The 24733-nt window shown below is 38.7% G+C and overlaps 1 protein-coding gene across 16 annotated transcripts in view; it reads right to left on the bottom strand.

Annotated features, from left to right (window-relative positions):
• The window catches only part of ATP11B (ATPase phospholipid transporting 11B (putative)), a 152694-nt gene that overhangs the window by 66988 nt on the left and 60973 nt on the right, over positions 1 to 24733 (bottom strand). For all 16 annotated transcript variants that reach the window (XR_008914006.1, XR_008914004.1, XR_008914005.1 and 13 more), the window contains exons 9-10: positions 5580 to 5644; positions 2841 to 2922 (exon numbers count right to left, since the gene is read on the bottom strand). Coding sequence is in view for 12 of the 16 variants with exons in the window: in XM_056807473.1 (XP_056663451.1) it covers positions 2841 to 2922; positions 5580 to 5644 (147 nt within the window). In the remaining 4 variants the exon portion in view is untranslated. The remainder of the gene's footprint in view (positions 1 to 2840; positions 2923 to 5579; positions 5645 to 24733) is intronic.

The following is a 24733-nucleotide window of genomic DNA, read 5'->3' as shown; positions in this document are numbered from 1 at the left end:
GGTCATTGGGGGTTGGTTGCTGGTGGTGTGGTTTGGGAAATGGATTCTGCCTGGTGAGCTGAGCCGAAGGGTGATCAGCTGAACTCTAACGGCAGTTATAGGGTAGCTAGTTAGGCAATTTCTCTCATCTCTTTCCTATATTTCCCTCCTTCTACTATATTCTCATTAACACTAAAATTGCTAAAAGCTGCCCTCTTATTTTGTCAAACTCCTAATTTTATCCTTACACCATCCCTACTATGGGGCCTTAGAACTAATATGGAAAGGAAAACTGAGATTGAGAAACCATCATTAGAATGTGCAGGGAGGGGGAGTGGCAGTTGCAGCAGGAGAAGAGGCTTGTGGGAGAAATAGCTGAAAAAAAAAAGGTCTTTGCCCTCTGAACTCTGATGAGAGAGGAGCTAGGACTCCAGCTCAAGATCCCAACCTGTGTTGACAAAGCCTTGCCTCCATTTCCCTTACCCTGAAGAGAGAAGATTCCTGATAAATCTTGAGATCATCAACTAAAGGAAAAAAGAACAACTGCAGCTGAAAGGAGCTGACCCCTTAAACTTCATGGGGTTACCCTGAAGACCCTTTCTATCCCTTGACCTTCCCAAGAAGGACACTTGCCATCTGTTTAGTTTAGGGTAGTGACAGTGATTATAGAGGAAGGAGAAAGAGAAGCTGAGGCTGAGCCATTTAGCTCAGCTGAATTAGGACAAAGACAACCTATTCCCACAAACCTATTCCCCTCTCCTTTTATTACCTGAACTATTAACAACTTTATATTGAAGAATCTATAATTCAAATCATAGAAGGACAAAGAGAGGATGGTGGGCTAGGCGGGCCATTCAGTCTTGGCTAAACAACAAAAGCCAACAAGGACACTCAGCCTGCCAGATGAGTGGGCTTCTGGGGTCAAATACCAGCCAAGCCTTGAGAGAAGTAAACTCCATTATTGCCCAGAAGTCTACTCATTCAAGACACTGCCCCTGTTCATCCTTGCCTTAACATCAGGTCAGGTGTACCTCTCTTGTGGGTTGAAGTGTGAGGGAAAGGGAAAATTACAAAGATTGTCTCTCAATCTCAGTGGTTATCTCTCCCTTTACCTCACCAGCCATCCTTATTCCCTCTGCCCTTCACCTCCTCGATTCCCAGTTACAAACCCTTCCTTATCTCTTTTCCCAAATTTTTACACCTCTTACTTTATTGCTATTAGAAATGCCTGCCAGTTGGTTTGCTTGTCACAAGTCTCTCCCAACTCTAATCCATCTTCCACTCCACTGTCAAAGTGATCTTTCTGAATCTGACTATGTCACCTCTCCTCACTCAATAAACACCAGAGGCTGATATCACTTTTGCGATCAAATAGAAAATCATCTATCTGGCACTCAAAGGCTTTCTAGTCTTCTGATACCTTACTCTCCTCCACATATTCTTTGATCCAGTGACAATAGCCTCCTTGCTGTTCCCCAAAACAAAAACATTCTATCCCCAGACTCCTGCTGGATTCACTAGCTGCTTCTCATACCTGGAATATTCTCCCTTCTCATCTTCATCTCCTGACTTCTCTATAGTCCTTCAAGGCCCAGGAAAACAATCTCATCTTTCACAATCCCTCCTAATTCTATTGCCTTCCTTCTTTTGATTATTTCCAACTCCTTTCATATACAGTTTGTTTTGTAACTAATCGTTTGCATGTTCATCACCCCATTTGACTGTAAACTCTTCAAGAACAGGAACTTAATATTTTTTTAAAGTCATCAATTGGAGGAAATGCTAAGTTTCAGATAGACAGTGAAAATAAAGATTAGATGTTTTCTTCGTCCAAGCTTATAGATACACTGAAATTTTATTCATAGATTCTTAGGGTTATCTATCTGTACACACCAGATAATACCATCTCATTTCATGATTTCATCAGCTCCCATACATTCAATTATCATCTCTATGCACACATCTTTATATCTATCTAGATAGGCTTATTCTTTTCTGAGTTCCAGTCCTACAACACCAACTGCCATTTGGACATCACAAATTGGATGTACCATAAGCATCTCAAACTCAACATGTTAAAAAAAAAAACAACCTCATTAATTTCCCCCAAACCTTAACTTATTCCTAATCAATGGTACTATCAAACCTCTGAATCACCCACTGACTTGATCTTAGTATCATCCTTGATTCTTTACTTGAACTCACCCCACATATCCATTCCTTTGCCGAATCTTGTTGTTTCTCTCTTTATATCTCTTGTATATGACCTCTTCCCTCCACTCAAATCCTACTTCAGGAGGACCTTTATCACCTTTCTCCTGGACTACTCTAATAGGTGATTAGCCTACTTACCTAAAGTCTTTCCACCATTCCAATTCATCTTCCATTCAAATGGCATCATTAAATAAAACTGTCATTTTAAAATAAATTAAGATTACAGTCTCCAGAGAATTTTAAACTTAACAGTAAGGAAGTAAAATGTTATAGAGCTATGGAAGATGACTACCCACAGGTGGGAAGAACAGAGAGAAAAGGTTATTCGAATAGTCCAAGTCAAAAATACATTAATGTAATAATCTAGAGTGACAGCAATGGAAACTGAAAGGACATTCAATCAATAAACATTTATTAAGTATCAGCTCTTTCTATGGCAGAGAAAAGAGGTTCCAAGTAGAAATGGTAAAATTTGGTGGCTCATTACATAAGAAGGGCAAGGAACGAGGAATCAAAATAATGCTGAGGTTTTAATTGTAGGAGACTGTGAAGATGGTAGTACTCTTTAACTGTGATAAAGAAATCATAAGGAGGAAAATAATTTACATATATACCACTCTAAAAATGGTTTACCTTAAAACACTTACTTTTCTACAGCTGATCGTTTCTGTGACTTGCTCTTATAATTTAATGCCATCTTAGTTTCCATTCCTGTATATATTGCAACACCTAAAAAACAGAAAAGTTGGCATTTTACAAGAAAAAAAATTATATTCTTTCCAGCAGAATTTAATTCATTTGAGATTATATTCTATCAATTTAATACTGGAAAATAATGTATGCTTAAGGCTAATGTAAATTTGTAATGAATAAAATGGAACAATTGAGTTATTATAGAATTCACAGATTTAAAGCAAGAAGAAACTTAAAAAATTGGTGAGTTAAAGCTAAATTAAGGGGTAATCTATGTCTTCTTACTGTCTAATATCTGGGTGACAGGGTCCAGGAAACAAGAAAAATGACTGGCCTTGGTAAAAAGTTATAGTCATCTCTTAATCAGTGACCAGAGCAAAGGAGTAGAGAATGAGGGATGATAGAGAGAGGTTTTAAGATGATGAATAAGTGAGAAGAGGAAACACGTAATAGTGTCTATTGTCTTACTAAATTAGGAGGCAAGGTTTCTTACCAGGAGGTGGAAGAGATGGTTTACAAGATCTGACGAAATAAAGAAGGCTTAGGAAAGATGCTATGAGGAGTGTGACAGTATCAGTTAGAAACAAGAAAAATAATTCCTGTGGAGCAGTGAGGGCCCAGTAGAGATAAGATAATTAATTTGTAGTGGCTCAAGTTAGTAGTCATAAGACTATGTCCATTGACATTAAGCAGTTTGTGAAGTAGGAGGTGATAAAAGCAAAGGATGAGTGAAGCATATCCAAAGGGATAGCAGGACAAAAGGACAAGGTATTGAAGGGTAGAGGATAGCGTGCAGTTGAATTTATTACCTACAGAGTTAAGACTTCAAAGGAAGCATCCTTGTGTGTAGCTGAGCCCTCCTTAGCCTCCCCCCCAAAGATTCTAATCATGAGAATCAAATTGGGAGGGGAGGAACTCTGCAATCTTGAGGAAGAGGGAAGGTGGTATCATGGTATGTTAGAAAGAAATCGCGATTAGAAGTCCAAAAACCTGGTTCTGTCACTTTTTCCCTGTGTTAAGCTGGATAAATGGTTTTGGCATCAAGGTCTCAGTTTCTTAATCTATAAAATGAATGGATGAGACTAAGCAATTTCCATGGTCCCCTGTAACTCTAGACTTGTGATCCTACAACCAGAATTCAGTGAAGAAATAATCACTCAGAATTAGTTTTGGTGATCAGATCTATTACAAACACATATTTATCAAAAACACGTTTCTTCTTAGTCACATAAAGCAGCTGCTGGAAGAAAAAAATACTTCTACCAGCCAAGAGTCCTAATTTGATGCATGATGTATGGGTTTTAAATACTTTATGGAAGGACTTCTAAAAATTGTAAACAGTTAACATCAGGTTTCAAGGATTGATTAAGGAAATAAAGGACTAAAAGTATTAAAGAATTACAAAGACTCAAAACAAATTAATGAAAAACAGGCATCAATTGTATCTGGTCAAAAAGCAAAAAATGTTAACAAATTCTTTTACCTTGTAAACATTGATATATGTCATTAGTTTTGATCAACAACTGGTAATAGTTTAAAGTTAGAGGTCTAATCAATTCAGTGAAGCATTAAGGTCCTTCTTAATTTAATTTACTTTTAGTTTGGACTGAAATATTCTGCTTCTACGATGATCCAGATCAATGGAATGAACCTCAAGGCAAGACTGCATTTATAAAGTGGCAGTGAAGAACAAGGAGTACGCTGACTTCTCACAGGATGAGACATGAGAAATGGCACACACTTAGCACTGCAGAAGGAGGCCAGGGCTGTGTTGCCGTCTAGAGATCACTAGGTTTTTGTGAGTATAGGAAGATGAAAGAAGTGTGAAAGGAAGAAACTAAAGAAGAAAGGAATCTTGTTATGACAGAACAAGGGCTTCAGAGAGTACAAAGAGTTGGACACAGCAAATTAGGAACCTGGGAGTTGTAAAGCTGAGGTGGATCAAGTGAGGCAGCAAGGAGAACTCAATTTGCTTACAGTGGAGTTCTGCTATATAGACAGCAAGACAATATTAGGAAAAAGTCTCTAGATGATCAAATAGAAAAGAAAATTCATAAGATGCAACCATAAAACAGGAGCTAAAATGTCTAAATATAATAGTAAATCCATCTATTTTTTTCAAAGTTGTGTACACTTGAAAGAAAATGGGGGCTAAGGAACTAACAAGGATTTTATTCATTTTTTATTTATTTTTAAGCCCTTACCTTCCGTCTTGGAGTCAATACTGTGTATTGGCTCCAAGGCAGAAGAGTGGTAAGGGTTAGGCAATGGGGGTCAAGTGACTTGCCCAGGGTCACACAGCTGGGAAGTGTCTGAGGGCAGATTTGAACCTAGGACCTCCTGTCTCTAGGCCTGGCTCTCAATCCACTGAGCTATCCAGCTGCCCCCGACAAGGATTTTAGTAAAATGAATTCAATGCATATAAATACTGTGGTTCCTAACACCTTGTGTGAAGACTCAATATATTTTTAGAGTAGGAGTACTTCACCATTTTTGGAGTCACAGATACCCTCTGGCAGTGTGGTGAGGCCTATAGATTCCTTCATACAATTTTTTAAAAAATATACAGGGGTAAATTACACAGGATTACAAAGAAAACTTATATTTCTATAAAACTATTTCTAAAAGCATATTAACAGATCCCAGGCTAAGAACTGCTGCTCTAGACTAAGATTTAAAAAATTTCTACAAACCAAAAATTTCTTTTGTGTTCTTTAATCTGGCTCCACGAAGCAAGAGACTTTCTGGCCCAAGAGGTCTAAAAAAACCAAACACACAAATAAAGTTTAATAAAAAATCATTAGATTTCAAAATATTGTCAACTTTAGGGTTTCACATTTGATTCTCATTAATTGTAGGCCTAAACATGAGATAAACTAATAATCCCAATATTTACAAAAATAACTTCAGAACAATAAAAACATCAAACAATTTCAACAACTGATGAAATAAATTATTTTCTAGGTGTTTGAGTAGATGGTTTTAGACTTGGAGTTAAGAAGACATAAATTCAAATCCTGATTCCAGTACTTAATAACTGTGAGACCCTAAATCATTTAATCTCTGACAGCCTCGGTTTCCTCCTTCATAAAAATAGGAATTTTAATAAAACCTATCTCACAGGGCTGTTGAGAGGAACAAATGAGAAAAAATAATGTCAGAAAAGAGAATATGGAAATTAAGATGCTTTATAAAAATACCTGGAGGGCAGCTGAGTGCCTTAGTAGATTGAGAGCCAGGCCCAGAGAAGGGAGGCCCTGCATTCAAATCTAGCTTCAAACATGTGTGACCTTGGACAAGTCACTTAACCCCCATTGCCTAACCCTGACTACTCTTCTGCCTTAGAACCAATACACAGTATTGATTCTAAGATGGAAGGTAAAGGTTTAAAAAAATTTTTAAAAATAAAAATACCTGGTATAAAATTTTTAAAAATTAGTTCCAAAGAATCATGGATGAATTTTGAAAAATTAAAATGTTAAAGCTGTGATTAAATAATGTAATATACAAAAGGAGTCATATGCATAATTAGGATTATAAAACCTGATCTATAATGTATTCAACTATAACTATATTATCTCTGAATGATAGCTGACTTAAGTGGTAGAGATAAATAACATTAGAAAATTCCAATAATTTATTATTAAATGAGCACTATTAACAAGAAGCATACCTTTATACACAATCTTAGCAAAAATTTTAAAACACACACTCTTAACAAGTTCTGTTCTCCAATTTTTAAAAATATGTTTGTAAGACAAACCATCCCTAAGCATGGTTTGGGGCAGGATTCTTTTTTTTTTTTTAAACCCTTACCTTCCGTCTTGAAGTCAATACTGTGTATTGGCTCTAAGGCAGAAGAGTGGTAAGGGCTAGGCAATGGTGGTCAAGTGACTTGCCCAGGGTCACACAGCTGGGAAGTGTCTGAGGCCAGGTTTGAACCTAAGACCTCCCGTCTCTAGGCCTGGCTCTCAATCCACTGAGCTACCCAGCTGCCCCCTGGGGCAGGATTCTTAACTAAATAAGTGACTGCATTTTGGTGACAGTTTTTTTTTTTAAACTCTTCTTGCATAAACAAACTAAATGAACATTAAGATAAGATGGAAATTGTCAACTTGGAAAATTAAACTCCACAATAGCTGCCTTTTCTCTGCCTGCCAGCAACCTGAGCAGCTCTCCATTGCCCTACTGGTACTCTTCTCCATCAACCTAAACATTAACAGTGGTTACCTTGTAATACTCCCTCCTCTCCCTCTTTTCCAGCAACTACAGCTACCTGACACCCTAGGAAAACTCTGTCCTCAGGCCAACATTCTTACAGACAATGTCAACCATTTTGAACTTATTCCCCAATGATTACTGTAAAAAATAGACTCGAATACAGGACTACAATCCCCATGAGCCTTTGCTCCACTTCCCCAGAATGCCTTGTAATCTCACCTGGGCCGAGATCGAGAAGGTATTTAAGCTGATTCAAAGGCTTTTGAGAGGCTCTCTCTTGGCTCTTTTTGGACTTCCGTTTTGGAGCAGACACGGCTCTTTCCATAATGTAGGTGAGGTCTAGGCCTCTGGCCTAGACACGTGTTTTTTCTTATCCTGTATTTTCTTTTAATCCTTAACTTTAATAAACCTCTAAAAAATATAATACTCCTTGCAGAGAGAAACTAATTTCTACCTGCCTCAGATGCCTCAGTCTCCCCATCTCCCCTAAATTTTAATCTTTACAGTTATGGCGACCTAATGGGAAAAAAAAAGTCAATCTTCTGAATTCTTTTCTGATCTTTAATTCAACTTTTAATAGCTAGTGCCTAGAAAATTTTTTTTTGAGCCATATCTCTCTGGCCAAGGTTTTCTACCCTCACAAAGCTGCTACAGACTCCGGACCTGCTGCCCACCCCACCTGGCTCCGTCCTGCCGCTTCCTGCCTCAGCCTGCAGCCCTGATCGTCCTCACCTGGTATCTGGTCCCAGCCTTGCCCACCCCCGCAGCCGCTCCAGCTCCTGGCCTCTCACCGGCCCGCTGCCTGCCTATTTCTGCGCCCCAGACCCATGAGCTTGACCCCAGCCGGCTCATCACCCAGATCCTTGGAGCAGATCGCTCAGGACTCATTGTGACCAGCTGGTAACAGTATTGGCCACGTGGGCGGAGGGGAGAGACCAGAGGGAAAGGAGACCGGGCAATTTTCCCTTAGGCTAAGCCTCCATGTGGCTGGGGGTATTGGCCGCAGGGGTATCAGAGAGGGGAAAGAGAGAAAAGACTAGAGAGAAGAAACAGATCTTTTCAAACAGAAACTTAATAGCAATGGGCTGTTTAAAAGGATTTTTGGCTCTTCTGGCAATTTCATTGATTTTGCCTGCCTGTCTGGGAGCAGACTCAGCCCAAAGATTCAACTTTGAATTTGAAAATGGGTGGCCCCGCGAACTGGAAGCCAGGCCCAGAGACAGGAGGTCTCTAGCTAAAATCTGGCCTCCGATGCTTCCCAGCTATGGGGCCCTGGACGGATCCCTTGAACCCCGTAGCCTAGCCTTTACTACTCTACCTTCGGACAATAGACATTTAAATGGATAATTAAAAACAAACAAACAAACAAACAAAAAAAAACCCAAGGAACTTTGAAGAGACTAAAGGCTATATTCTAAGGCATTTCAGACTCTAATGGTTTATAAAAAAATCTCTGTATTCTATTGCATTTTTTGTTTAAGGTTTAACTTTGTGATTTTAAGTTCATATATTACTGGATTCAATATTATTCTGCTTGAACTGAAAGTTGATCGAATTTATTTTGAATGTACTGAGTTTTAAAAATTCTGTTGTTTTCCCCCTATAACTGTGTTGAACAAATATTATTGTGAATAAGCCCATATGTAAAAAAAAAACAGCTTTTTCTATTTTGCTGAGGATAGATGGACTTCAGAACTGGTTATAATTGTATTAACAACTTTTGGAATTTTAATGTGCTAAATACCTCAAATGATTTGATTTTAAGGGTTTTTTAAATATGATTTTTGGAATTTTTTTTAACAATCTGGTTATTTTTGTCTGCCTCTACCATGAGGTAAGGCCCATTAGCTGAAGTGAAATGTATTTTATAAACCCCCAACCTTCCCACATGTGAATGGAAGTTGGGCAGTTAATCTCAGGGCATTTGTATCCCTAAAAGCCTCCAAGAAAAAGGAGCCCCCCTTTATTTATGCTCTTCAGCTCACTATTTTACTTCTACCAGAATGATATATACATTTATTGATTATCTTCTAAACCCAAGATGAGTTTTACTTTGTTTAAAAAAAAATATGTTTAAATACCAAGGTTGAAAGATTGCTATGTTTGTAAAAATTGTGACAAATGTCCATCAATTCATAGGTTTTAAAAATGTCATACAGCAACTTATGTGAAATATGAAAGTGTGTTTGTTTGCTATTGTAATTAATTGGGCTATTGAGAATTTTGGGGATTTTGATTTCTACATATTTGTACTACTGTATTTTTAAAGATGAAAAAATTGTTAACCTTGTTCAATTCATTTGCCTTCTACTCACAGTGATCATGGCCAGATACAAAGAGGAAATGGATCTCATTTTTTGGTGAGAAAGCCTTGTATTTTATATTTTCTTAACTGACACAGAGTGTCAATGGTTATAAGCTATATTTTTGAATTTTTTAAAGCTCTTTTATTATTATATTTTTCTTGCATGTGCAATATACTTTTTCAGTTTTTTAATTATTTTTTCTCTCCTTTTTATATTTGAAGCACATGTCACCAGTATTAAGATTTTCTTTAACCTTTTGATTTTTAAGTTCAAGATACATTTGCTAATACATGCCCTAAAAGGCTTGTGACTATAAAAATGATGCCAATAATTATTTAAATAAATTATGGGACTTTGCTTAATGATTCTGTCTGATTCCAGGACAAGAGATACACACAAGAGCCATTGCACAGGGCCAAAGAAAAGCCAATCCAGGATGGATTGATGCACTTCTAGGCCAAAACAAAGGTCTTGAACCTAGTGTGAAGACTCGAGGTTACTATGTTTAACATGTGTTAAGACATAGGCTTTCCTTGTATCCACACTCACCCTGAAGGTACTCACAGACTAGTATCCCCGAAACCTTGGCTCCTACTTGGCTTCTATAATCTGGTCCCTTTCTTTTCTGCCTCTCATAGTGTGGTACCTTTCTGTAGTCCTGGCAATGACTGGGTAAATGCATCATTACTTAGATCATTTTGATTGGGCCCTGATTGAAGGACCTGTTATAGATTTATTTTTCTTCTACTTGGAATTTTTACACATAAGACTTTGATAGTCTATATTTTCATCCAGAATTTTTTCTTTTCTTTTGGATTTTCTGATGTCTTTTTAATATCTCTTGCCAATTGATTCATATACCTCATACCTCAGCCATGCATCCCTAAGTGATCCCTTTTTTTTATATCACCCTCTTAACGGGGGGAATGTAAAAAAATATCATGATTTAAATTGCAAAGTTTAAATTCCTTTTGAGAAGAATTTTAGGTAAAGAAGATGCTACTTCCCTGAATTCAGAAACTGAACTGTTGGAGAAGCCATCATGAAGAAGCCTCCAGACCACGAACTGCACAAAATGAACTTTGGGTGTGGTTAATGAACATTTATTTGCATGCATACTTTCATGCCAAAGGGGACTGCCCCCAACTGGCTTTCTGTCAATGCGTCCAGTAATTCTTGGTTTTATTCTTTTCTTTCTCTTATCCTCAATTATTGTAATCTTTAAATTGATTATGTTTTCATGATCCTTTGGAAAAAAATTAATTTTTTGCAAACGATCAAAGGGGGGGAATGTAAAAAATAGACTCGAATACAGGACTACAATCCCCATGAGCCTTTGCTCCACTTCCCCAGAATGCCTTGTAATCTCACCTGGGCCGAGATCGAGAAGGTATTTAAGCTGATTCAAAGGCTTTTGAGAGGTTCTCTCTTGGCTCTTTTTGGACTTCCGTTTTGGAGCAGACACGGCTCTTTCCATAATGTAGGTGAGGTCTAGGCCTCTGGCCTAGACACGTGTTTTTTTCTTATCCTGTATTTTCTTTTAATCCTTAACGTTAATAAACCTCTAAAAAATATAATACTCCTTGCAGAGAGAAACTAATTTCTACCTGCCTCAGATGCCTCAGTCTCCCCATCTCCCCTAAATTTTAATCTTTACATTACCATGGAAAAATGTCAATTCCTCACTCCTCTATAACCTGGACCCTTTCTACTTCTCCAGTCTTCTCCCACCTTACAGCTCTCATTTACTGTGATCCAGTGACACCAGCTCTCTTGGAATTCCTTTAATGGGAGTCATTTTCTAGCTGTTTCTCTCTTATCCAGGCATTTTCATTGGCTCCCCCATAGACCATGAGCTCCATCAGAGTAGAGACTGTCTTTTTCCTTCCTATCCTGAATGCTTAGTTAGCATAGTGCCTGACAGATAAAAGGCACTTGGTAAAGACTGTTAATTGACTGAAAAAGCATCTTTGCATCCAATATCTTTGATAAAAGTGTCCTATCTCTGATAAAAGACACATAGGGAATAAGCACACATAAGGGTCAAGAGTTGCTACTCACAGGATCATCAATTTAGAGCTAGAAGAGACCTTAGTGCAAGAACGCAATAGAACAAGCCTTCAATTAATGCTTCCTGTGTGCCAGGCAGTGCACTGAGCAAAAGAAAAAACATTTGTACCTTCAAGGAGATTATATTCATATAGGTGAAGACCATACACAAATGGGAGATGGAAAATGGAGTGTGAGGTGAAACTATTTAGGATAGCAATATCATTTTGGAGTCCAGCCCAGAAAGTCAGAAGCATAGGTAGGAGGGGGATGAAAGTTGGTTGCCTTGAGCCACTCCAGAAAATGGAAGCCCCAGGAGGAACTCACCTAGGAGGAGGTTGGCCTTAGGGAAAGATAGAGCCCATGGAGTTCAACTACTTCATTTTACTGGTAAGGAAACTGAGTTATGGAGGTTAAAGTACTTTCCTTTGCTCAAATAGTAACTGAGGTAGGATCTGATGCCAGATCTCTCTACTTCAAACTCTATGCCCTGTCCAATAAGTATGCTGTCCCAAGACATAAAAGGTCAAAAGTTATGAACAATTTCAAAAAGAGAAGTTGCAAATGATCAACAGCCATAAATCATTAAGAGAAACGTAAATAAAGAAAATTTTGTGTTATCATCACCTGACACCTAGCAAATTGTAAGAAATGACAAAAGATGGAAATTGCCACTATGGCAGGGACAGAAGGAAAGTAAGAACACCAATAAACTACTGGTGGACTTTTCCATTCCAGAAAACAATGTGGAATTGTGAGAAAAGCAAGTGAAATGTTTATACCATTTGATCTAATCTGGCCCCTTCATTTTAATGATGAGAAAACAGCCCCTAAAGAGTTGTGCATTGATACTTAGATAATGGGTGACAGAGGAAGAATTTGAACCCAGATCCTCCAACTCTAAAATTAGTTTCAAGTCCACACTACAGGATCCCACTGTACCTTAGGAGTGAAAGGTACTAAAGGGCTGGAGATCAGGAGGGAGATGAGGGTTGGACATATAGAACGGGGAGTCATTTGCATGGAAATAACAACAGATTAGAGTAAATGATTAAGAAAAGAAGGGTGTCCAAGAAATAATATAAAAGAAAAAAAGAAATAGTATAAGAGATAGTGTCCTAACCCCACCCCATCCCACCAAAACCCCAAGCCAAAACTGAGGTGGACTGGTTCAGGAGGGAGAATGAAGAATCAGATAAACAGCTACAGATAAACCAGATAAACCAGGCTACATTTTGTACCCTAATATGAGAGGTCTAGAAAATCTTCATTAAGTTGGCTGGAGATCTTTGGAGGTTTTTATGGGAAAATCTAGACAGAGATCACAGAAGCTGAGAAGGCAATGTGACAATCATGAAAAAGGCACTAAAACAAGGCCGAAGACCTGGGTTTAGGTGCTGGCTCTTGAGCAAGTAATTTAATCCAGAGATTCTATTACTGACATATATTTCAAGATGGCCAATGAGAAAAGAGAAAGGTGTCATTTGCCTTTCAGTTTTCTGTAGCAGACATAAAATTGGCCATTTTATTTTCCCTGGGAATTATATTTACCCTGAGCAAGGTCCTCTTCAAGTAGAGAACCCAGAAAAAGAGATCTATTGATTCTCCTTAAATTTAAGCTGTCTTAGATCTTGGCAACAGGGCCCTAAAGTCCTGGCTAGGAGAACTTTTTCTAAATCCTTTCCTTTAGGGAACAATTGCCTAAATTAAGATTAAGACAAACGTGGGGAAAGTTCTGGCCTTGTCCTTCTCCCCACGTGTTTACTTTAGAAATATGTGGTTTCAGCCAGTTCACAACATACTTAACAACTGGCTATTCAGCTCCATGACCAACCTTGTAAAATTTGCATTCTTTTTCTCTCTAAAATTTCTCATACCATGGAATTTATGGCAAAATATAATTAACACAGTACTCCACTTCGGATTTTGATTGTTATAGCTGTAATATGGTATTTCTTTGGTATTTCTTTACAAAACCCATTTCTCTGTCAAACCAACCGAGTGTTCCTTCTACTACTCAACAATATGCAGAACTAAATACTCGGCTTGAGCTTATAGAGGAAGGTCAGGGAGAGATTGTAGCTTTTATGAGAAGCATTAAAAGAGAATTAAGAACATTATCAGAAACTCTGGACACAGCTCCTCCTGCCAACTCGACCTTAGAATCCCCTGCTTCTAACGAACCCACCCCTCCCCCTGCCCCCTCGGCCTCAGAAAACCCACCCACTCCTCCCACTGCTCATGCTTCCAACCCAACACAATCAACTCTAAGTTCACACCCTACCCATACTTCTGATACTGATTCCTCCAATCCAAACACCTCTGTATTCTTTCACACTTCTTCCTTGGCTCCTCCTTCTCATCCTACACAATCTACTTTAAGTTCATATTCCAACCTAAATTCACACCCTACCTCTGAATTTTCTGGCACCATGGGACAACAACAAACCCTTCCTTTTAATGTGCCCAACTCTTCTATTTCTCAGACTTACCCAATTGAAAATGGAGCAAGAAGCCTAGAAACAGGAGTACCAAATAACTTAGATAGCTTATTTCCTTTAAGGGAAGTACCCACTTTTAATAAGAATGGAAACTTGGTATCTGTAAGACATCATACACCTTTTACCCCTGAGGATTTAAAAAAATTGCAGGAAGATATGCCATTATTTGAGGACAAACCAATATTAATTATAAAAAAAATTAGAGAACATATTCAGAACTTTTGACCCCACTTGGTTGGATGTTGAGAATATATTAGAAGCATTATTGACAAAGAGAGAGAAAAATAATATCGTCTCTCTGGCTAATCAAAAACGAGGTAGAAGAGGACATTATTGGACAACTGAAGATCCACATTGGAACCCCAATGTTGAACTAGATTACACAAAACTAAACCAGGCCAGAGAAGCATTATTGACAGCCATGAGAGCTTTCTCTGATAGACCTGAAAAATGGTCAAAATTTGAAAAAAACCCAACAACATATTGAAACACCCTCCCAGTTTATGGACAGACTTATTGACGTAGGTAATACATATATGGACCTTGATTTATCCAGAGAAAGAGACATTAGACAAATACGTAGGCAATTTGCTAAGAATTGTTCAGTGGTAAAAGACTACTTTAGAACTAGCTGTCCTAATTGGGACTCTATGGACCTCGAAGAATTGAGGAGAGTAGCAACCTATGTTTATAAAGGCTGTGTAAAAAGACCTGAGGAAGACGATACATCAGTGGAATATTTAAAGAAAGAAAATGAAATGTTAAAGAGACAATTGAAAAATAAGGGAGAGACTATAGCCCCTTTGCGGGAATTCATGAATAAATCAGTAACTTGCCACTTCTGTGAGAAGAAGGGCCACAAAATGATGGAATGTAGAACCTTTCTTAAGATGATTGGAAGAAATACACAGTTTAATAACAATTTAAGAAATAATAACTATAGAAATGATGATAATGGTCATAGAAACCAGAACAACTATAATGATGATAATGGTCATAGAAACAAGAATTTTAGAAATTTTAGAAATTATAATAATGACTATGGAAATAATTATAATGAATATAGAAATAAGAACTTTAGAACCCAGAATTATAGAAATAGGAACTGGGAAAATAATGACAATGCTCCAAATGAAGAAAATGATAATACCCAACAACAAAATATAAGAAATGGAGCTTGTCCAAAAAATAGTCGAGGTGCCCTTCAGCAGGGTACCCAAGGAATATCCCAAACACAATGATGGCGTCGGGGGTGGGGTGGGGGGGCTGGGGCACAGGAATCAGAGGATACTACCTTTGATTTTCCAGACCCTGATGTCCTACTACCCGTTGTCCCTATCCACTGCCATCCCCATACTAATGAACCCCATGTTACCTTAAAGGTGGGTAACACTTATTATGATTGTCTATTAGACACTGGAGCTACCAGGTCTGTATTGAAGAATGTACCAGATTTAAATTGTTATTCCGTTGATTCACAAAGTGTAGTGGGAGTATCAGGAATACCCCAAAGAGTTGAAAAACTTGCCCCTAGAATGGTGTCTGTAGGACCTCTAGAGGTACAACATTACTTTCTTTTGATGCCTGACTCCCCTTTAAATTTGCTGGGGAGAGACCTTCTATGCAAACTCAGAGCCACAATAACTTGTTCACCAGATGGTTCTTTATCATTGGAAGTACCAGAGGAATCTTTAAATTTACTCCCTGTACTTCTCTCGGAAAACCAGGAGGCAAAAGAGCCTTCCACTTTTGAAATACCTAAAGATATACCGGAGTCTCTTTGGGCCACATCATCCGATGTAGGCTTACTTAAATCTGCTGTTCCTGTGCAAATAAAAACTAAATCTAGCCCACCTCCTTCCATCCCTCAGTATCCCCTCTCAAAGGAGGCAATTGAGGGTATTACACCAGTTATTAACTCATTAATAGAATAGGGAATAATAATCCCTTGCAAATCTGAATACAACACTCCCATCCTGCCAGTTAAAAAACCAAAAAGAGGGCCCGATGGCAAGCACCTCTATAGATTCATACAGGATCTGAGGGCAGTTATAAAGAGACACTCCGTAGTTTCTAACATAAATACTATTATTTCCTCTATTCCTAGCACAGCTACATACTTTACAGTAGTAGACTTGTGTTCAGCTTTCTTTTCCATACCTATACATGAGAACTCCAGGCATATTTTTGCTTTTACCTGGAAGGGCTCACAATATTCATGGAGTTGGCTGCCACAGGGTTATGTGGAAAGTCCGAGTTTATTTGAACAAATTTTGAGCCAAGACACAGACAATATAACATTTAAAAATAGTAAATTAATCAACTATGTAGATAATCTACTCTTGGCTTCAACAGACACAGAAACATGTCAAGAAGATAGCAAACATCTTCTTTTGGAATTGTACAAAAGAGGACATAAAACCTTGAAAGATAAAGTTCAGTGGTGTCTCCCTAAAGTAGAATATTTGGGATTCATCCTGACTGTGGGTGCTCGTTATATTTCTCCAAAACGAATTGAGAATATTCAAAATTTAAGAGCTCCTACTACTAAGAAACAGTTGAGAGCAATTTTAGAAGCAACAGGGTTTTGCAGACAATGGATTCCTTGCTATGGGGAAATTACTAAACCCCTTATAGCATTAACAAAGGATTTGGTTCCTGAACCCCTCAAATTAGAGCCTGAACACTTGTCAGCTCTATCAGATCTAAAAAAGGCTATCATGTCTGCCCCTGCTCTAGGCATCCCAGATTACAACAAGCCATTTACTTTGTATGTGCATGAGCGAAGAGGAGTAGCTTCTGGCGTGTTAACTCAGACGTTGGGACCTTCTCAGTGCCCAATTGCTTATTATTCTGCTCAACTGGACCCAGTAGCAGCAGGAGCACCACCATGTCTTAGAGGAGTAGCTGCTACAGCCTTACTAGTGACAAAAACTGTTGATTTAGTATTGGGATGTCCATTAACAATAATGTGCCCACATGAAGTAGAAGCATTGTTGATAAAACATAGAACACAGGCATTCTCGGATCAGAGAATTACAAGATATGAAATAACCTTATTAAATAGTGAAAACATTACTTTAAAACGTTGTACTACTCTTAACCCTGCCACCTTGCTTCCAGATTTACCAACTTCAGGAGAACCATTACACAATTATGAAACATTAGTGTCCATGGCAGAAAAGCCTCGAGATAATCTCTTGGACACTCCCTTAAACAATGCAGATCTGATTTTATTTACTGATGGTTCCTCTTTTATGAGGGATGGCATACGTTACACTGGAGCTGCCATAGTCTCAGAATTTGCCACTGAATGGTCAGCTTCACTACCTTCTAACATTAGCACTCAAGGAGCAGAACTCATAGCTCTGAAGCAAGCTTGTATAATTGCCAAGGATAAAAAGGCAACAATTTATACGGATTCTAGATATGCTTTTGGCATTTGTCATTCAGTCTGAATGTTATGGCTCCAGAGAGGATTTTTAACCTCAGCTGGAAAATCCATAGCTAATGCAGAAATTATTAATGAAGTTCTTTCTGCTCTCCAGCTGCCTGAAGCCCTAGCTGTAGTTCATTGTTCTGTCCATATAGGTGGCACTGACCCTGTCTCTAGAGGAAATGACCGAGCAGATGCCGCTGCAAAGCTAGCAGACATAGAAGGACCTGAATTAATTTTAACATTAACAACCACTAATGATTTAAGCCTACCACTTTCCTATAATGAAAAGGAAGTGGAAAAATGGAAACAAAAATTTAAAGCAAAACAGATTAATGGAGTATGGGTGTCATCTGAAGGAAAACCCCTGCTCCCTAGAAGTTTCTATAACCAAATTTGCCAATCTATTCATAAAAATGGTCATTTTGGCACCCAGGGCATCGTGGACTCTGTCAAGAGAGTATGGATAGCCCCTGGTTTAAATACCACAGCCTCTAAAGTGTGTTCAGCCTGCTCTACTTGCCAGGCATATAACCAACATGCATTTCGTCGAAAAGCCTTTGGTGGACGTCCTCTGGCTTACACACCTTTTGAACATCTACAGATAGATTTCATAACAATGCCAAAGGCTGGACGTTATAAATTTTGTCTAGTAATAGTAGATCAACTAACCAGATGGCCGGAAGCATTTCCTACGACCCAAGCCACAGCAGATTTTGTTGCTAAGATACTTTTAAAAGAAATTATTCTTCGCTTTGGCCTGCCTGCTTGTATTGATTCTGATGGGGGAGTCATTTTACTGATTCTGTTCTAAATCAGATATATACTTGTTTGGGGATAACTCCAAAATTCCATGTTCCATATCATCCCCAGAGTTCAGGCCAAGTAGAAAGGATGAACAAAGAACTTAAAACTATGATTGGAAAATTATGCACTGAGACACATTTAAAATGGCCTGAAATTCTCCCTCTGGCCCTATTTTATCTTAGGAGCAGGCCTAGAGGAGACCTACACATTTCACCATTTGAGATGCTTTTTGGAAATCCGCCTATACAGGCTAAGCCTTTCTCCCCGGCTTATACATCGCTATTAGGGGGAGATATTACTATTGCTTCCTATATACAGGAATTACAGCACAAACTGTGTGAACTCCATGAATCTGGAAACTGCAGTACAAACTGGACCATTAGACTTTTCTCTGCATGACCTGAATCCAGGAGATAAAGTTTATATTAAGAATTTCAAGAGAACTGGAGCAACTCAGCCTTCATGGGAAGGACCATTCCAAATATTGTTAACCACTCCAACATCTATAAAGATTGGAGAAAAGGACTCTTGGATTCACTGCTCACATGTGAAGAAAGCATCTTCTGCTGAGACTGATTGACTCTATCCTATCATATGAATTGAAGATAATAATCCATAGACAAATGGATGCTGTTTTTTGAGAACACATTGAATTACTGATTTTTTCCTTATTTTTATTATTTCTTTTCTTATTTTGATTAGAATATTTGATTTTTTCTCATTTTTGTACTGAAGGTACACATAATTAATATTAATATTTTTTCCTGCAGTAATAGAAGTTATATATATTCTTGCTATAATATCAATATATACACAAAAGCTTTAAACTATGGGAACCTGCCATTTATTGATAAAATATTATAGGACTGTGATTAATGTTTGAATATGACTCTACAAAAAGGGAAAAAAACAAGGAGCACAGACTTAACCTGAATAGTGCCAAAAAGAGCACACAAGAAATACTAATATGAGACTCGAGGTTGCGACACTTGACATACGTTAAGTCGTAAGACTTCCTTGTATCTACTCTCTGCGAAGTACTCATACAAGTACAAAGTTTGACTATCATGCTGGCTCCCTATATCCCTGAGAATGTCAAAAAAATCAGACGAGGGAATGACATTTCCCCATCAAAATAGAATTCTAGTTACTTTTCTTTTTATATTATGGCAACTTCCTGTAGTCTTGGCTACAAATGGCTAAGTGAAATATTACTGCATTATGTCCTACAGACTTGTGGGATAGAAACTACTTTATATTGGACCTATACAAGGGCCTATTTTGAATTTTTTTCCTTATGTTTTTTATCGTTTTTTCTCTTCTTTTGATAATTGACTCATACACCCCATAACTCAACATTGCATTCTGAGTTGAACTGGATAGTGACACCAGGCCAGCTCCATCTCAGCTGACTTCATCAGAGAGAGTTCCAGCCAGAGTCCTCCTCAAAGAGGAGGACTTTCAAAGGGCCTCTCTCCAGAGCCTCCAGAGGGACAGAGTCACCTCAGAGGAGCTCCAGCGAGACCTCCTTAGAGATTGTCCTCCAAGAGCTTACCCTCTCCAGAGCCTCTCTCAAGAGATTCTTCCCAAGCGATCCTCATAAGAGCTTTCTCCAAAAGGATTTCCCCTTCAAGAGATTCTGCTTTTTCTTATATAGGGGTTTTTTCCTATGTCACCTCCCCTAAGTCCTTACATCTACCAATCACTGTAGACGTTTTCTAAAAGACAGCCCATCTGAATTCCTGCTAAGTCGACTAACCTCCTCAGTGAGTCTGAACCAGAGAAAATGCTGCTGTGTCGACTAATCCCCTCAGTAAATCTGAACCAGAGAAAATACAGCTGAGTTGACTAATCTCATTAAGAGAAAACTTGCCCAACCCTTTTAGGTACCTAGCATCCCATTGTATCAATTCTAAAAAACAGGCATGGCTCAAAGAACTCCTTGCCTTATTATAAGCATGGGTCCAAGTACTTTCATTGTTTAGCAAGGAGTTTTCTCCCCTAAAGCAGTCTTAAGTACGGTGGAGTAGAGGTCCTCCCATTTCTGATCCTGGCGAGTTCTCACATCAAAATGGGGAATGTTTCCAGTAGGGAATTTGTTCCAATGGAGGATTCCTCGATGTGGAAACTTTTAACATTCACAATTCTAAGAAATTTCAAGATTTACACCTCCCAAGGAGCAGCTTTCTACCCATGTTGTTCCACTTAGGAGGCAGGCCTCTCTACCTATATTGCCCTACTGGCCAGATTCAACATTACCTTCAAAATTAATAAATTTCTCTTTTTATTTTTAAGCTAAGTTTTGGGTTCTTGCAAAAGGTACCCTTCCTGAACCCCAGGGTTTTACCTCTAGCACCCCACAACACGTTGACTACTGGACACCAATATAGAGACTGATTTCCTGTGGGCCATCTTGTATAGGCCAGAAAGAGGTAACTGTCTTTCCTGAATAAACCCTGGAGGTTTCTGTGTTAACTGTCATTGAGATATTTTGAAGAGTATTTCCATCCTAACTCTAGCTATCAGTTTCTGTGTGTGAATTTTAGATTTTCTCCACTCTGCTTAGTCTTAGAATTCTAGCAACCAGGAATGTATACACCCCTACTTAAGGATTATTATTGAGGAGGATGACCTATGACCTACATGCACTAGCAAGTGACAAATAAGAAACAACTGACAGACCCTGGGCTGTCCTGAGTCAAGCTTAAGCTACTATTGGTACATGTGAGATACAGGAAGTAATGCAAAGAAATATATTTCATGTCACTTCCTCTCTCTCAGGCTCTCTTGCTTGGAGACATTGGGCTTGCTCGCGACATTGGGCTCTGTCAGCAGCATGAGGAGCGCCGGGCAGCGTTTTGGCATGCTTGCAGCTCCTGTTGGGTTTTAACATGCTTGCAGCTCTTGTTGGGTTTTGGCATTTGAGGCTTGTCGGTGAGGTGACTGGGAGAAGCTCTATAGCATGGGTTAGGTGAGGCATCTTCCCTGAGTAACCATGGTGAGGTTACTGATTCCTCCTTTCTCCCTTTCCTTGACCTCCAATTCCTATCTGACTTGCCAGAGCAGTCCAATTCCCTTTCCTCTCTCTCTTCTTCTTAATTTCTTCCTTCTATTATAATTAAACCACCATAAAAATCCCAAACTGACTTGGGTATTTTATTGGGATTGAATTTTAATCCCTGGTGACCACTAGTATAATATATTCAGTCAAGAACCCTAATTTTACCCTCACATGTGATCTTGTGGCTGTAGAATTTTCTGTAACTTCATGATTCTGTGGATGTGTGCTGTGAAGACCTAGTAACTCTACCATTGAGAAGAGCCCAACCATCTTGACATGGCCCTGGCCACAAGGGTGGCCATCACCAATATAGCGAGCTCATGCTGACAAACTCTTTTACTAATCTCTATTAGTGGACCAGTAGTTCAGGATGTAGTTAGCTAGATTTCCTTTGGTACCTAAGAGTAGAAGCAGTGTAGCCTTCAATTCTTAAGAAGAGAGTATGCGAGGACTTGTAGTGGGATTTGAAGTGGAGAAACTAGATTTATTAGATTTAGGGACTCCATTAACTTGGTCCACTACGCTGTTAATAAGTGTAATAAATAAAATACTGTTTGAACAACTTGTAGCAGTCAACAACATCTGCAGGTGAGGCCTAATATCAGCCTATAGCTGTCATTAGCCAAACCGAGTATAGTATTGGCCAAACCTTTATAAACAGTCCTAGTCCAAGTAATTATCTTATTTCAATTTAAAGAGGCAGATACAATGCCTCTGGCTCACCACTTATTTGAAAAATCTCCAAATCACATTCTGAAACATGCAACTTATGTTCTAAACTTCCTGAACACAAAGGGTGAATCTCTTGCAGAAATATATTCTGCACAACACCCCAGTCACCCACTAGTATTGTGGAAAGATGTACTCACTAATAAATGGCTAGGTCCTCACCCAATAATGTTCTGGGGAAGAGGCTCTGTATGTGTTTTTCCAACATATTCTCCATCACCTATTTGTGTCCGGGAGAGGCTTGTGAGACAATACCATGGAACAGCTTCAGAACAAGATGAAACAGATCTCCCTAAGGACCACACACTATCTACCCCCTCACCAAGCTCATCAGAGGAGGACTGCTCACTTATCCATTTGGGGACAAGTGAAGAGGTTGACCCAACAAGCATAGGAACTCCTGGCAGCTCATCATGGAGATCAAAGATGAACTGATCCCACCCTAATTTTTTTAGCAATGTCAGCATTATTAACTTTCCAGATACAGTATCAGCGCACACCAATAACACCTTTTTGAGCTTATCTCCCAGACCCTCCTCTCGCTTGCTCACCTTGTATCATGGCATCAACAATCACCAACTATGTATACAAATTGCTCATTATTCCGAGGGCTTCCTCTGGGAGACGTAAGTCCTGTTGTGCACCCATATAACTTTACTACACTCACTACAGATTTCTCTATATGCTTTTCTTTTCTCAGACTAATCACAGGATGTATAGCTATTGTTTATAAACACCTTAGTACAAAAAGGGATGCTACTTATACTCTGAAATCTGTATTCCCAATTGATACCTATGGAGATCCTACCCCATCAGATTTCTCCCCAGACCACCAGTAGGGTATCACCCTTGTCCAGAACAGAGCTAAAAAACAGGGCTTCCAATTTTTCTCTGGTATTATGTCCTAAATCCCAGGAAGATTACTCTCCCAGACACTAGCATCCAGGTTATTTATTGATTTGGCCACTCCAGGTTCTACTATATGGGCCATCCCAAGCAGCATGGGATGGGATGACCCAGAATTACATTCTTATCCACTCCATCCTGCACACATATCCGTAGGAGGATGGACCTCTACCATATTATCCATTGGAAAATCCATATTAATGGACAGAAATTACTTTAGAATACATAGATGAAAGAAGGAAGACTGACCCTATTATTTGGACACCCCTCTCGTGTGTTCCCAATCCATACCTACTTCTTATTGGACCCCTAACCATTACTTATTATTACCATCCATACACAAACTGTAAAATCACTAACTGTATCTTCCCATCCATTATGTCTGTAACTGATCAGACTGTTCTCCTGAAACAACTCCCATTTGTTATGCTCTCTGTACAAACTTCTGGTCCCTGGTACTCAGATCCAAATGTTTATACCCTCCAACTTATTATGGACCATTTCAAAAGAGTTAAAAAGATGTATAGGATGGCTCATTGCAGGAGCTATCACTCTAGTGACTCTCACTGCCACCTCAGTCACATCAACAATGGCACTCACCAACACTATACACACCGTCACTTATGTTAATAAAATGTCAGAAAATGTCCCTCATGCTTTAGGGACACAAGAAATAACACTCAAAATTACACCAACTTGATGAATTAGGAGGTGCACTGTTAAATTTGAGAGAACAGAGAGCAGGATTAAAAATGAAAAATCACCTCCAATGTCATGGAGGATATAAATCCATTTGTGTCATCCTACTCCCCTATAATTCCTCCCAATACAAGTGGAATAGTACTGTGCAACATTTGTTAGGAGTATGGCACCACAAAAACATTAGTCTCTATAAATGTAAAAAGGAACTCTTAATCCTTTGTTTTAACTTAACTAGGGAAAGAGCTGGCTGGCTCAATGGAAAGAGAGCCAGGCCCAAAGATAAGAGGTTCTGTTACCAAGGAGACCAGAACCCAGTTAAAGGAACTAAAAACTGCTCTCAGATAGGAAGTGATGCAAGAATGACAGTTGGACAGTGAGAGATAAAGACAAACAAGAGTGTGAGAAGGGGCTTTCACTTAAAGGTTTCCTTAGGCCAGGGTGTTGCTTGCAGTTGCCTGTGACAGTTGGGTGCTGTAGAATCTGACTGAAGCAGAGTGTGTGGGTTGGTAACTGACCATTGTTTCGTGAGTTAGTTAGAATAAATACATATACATATATAGTGTAGGTTTGGCCTGGTTAGCTAGGCTGAAGATTTATTAGTGAGACTCAAGCGACAGTTTTTAGGTAATTTATAGGTTGATATAAGAAAATTTAGGTAGTTTTTAGATAGTACTAGGGTAGATAGTTAAATCTCTCTTTCTCTTTCCTATCTTTCCATATTTACTATTTTTTCTCAAAACAAAAATTTGTTAAACTGCTCTTCTATCTTTGTCAAGCTCTTCATTTTAACCACTACACTTACAAACCCTTCACCAAGAAGTATTGGCTATGTCCCAAACACAACTCACTCTCACCTCACCAAAGGAGAGTGCAACACAATTCACAAGTGCTTTAAAAGAATTGGCTCCACACCCAGAAGTCAATTTTTCCCTAATAGGAATTGGGAGTATTTGGCCTTATTCTTTTTCATTTTTAGTCAGCATTGAGTGCATCCACCTCAGAAAACAAAAACTTATATCAAGCATATACATACTCCAGCTTCATTTGTCTGATTTAAATAGAAAAGGAGCAAATGTGAGAACAGCATAAGATGATCAGGGGCTTTCCATCAAGCAAAGGTTTGGAAATT

This window comes from Monodelphis domestica, chromosome 8 (assembly GCF_027887165.1).
Source record: "Monodelphis domestica isolate mMonDom1 chromosome 8, mMonDom1.pri, whole genome shotgun sequence".
Lineage (NCBI taxonomy): Eukaryota > Metazoa > Chordata > Mammalia > Didelphimorphia > Didelphidae > Monodelphis > Monodelphis domestica.
This window is presented reverse-complemented; position numbering and strand designations above follow the sequence as displayed.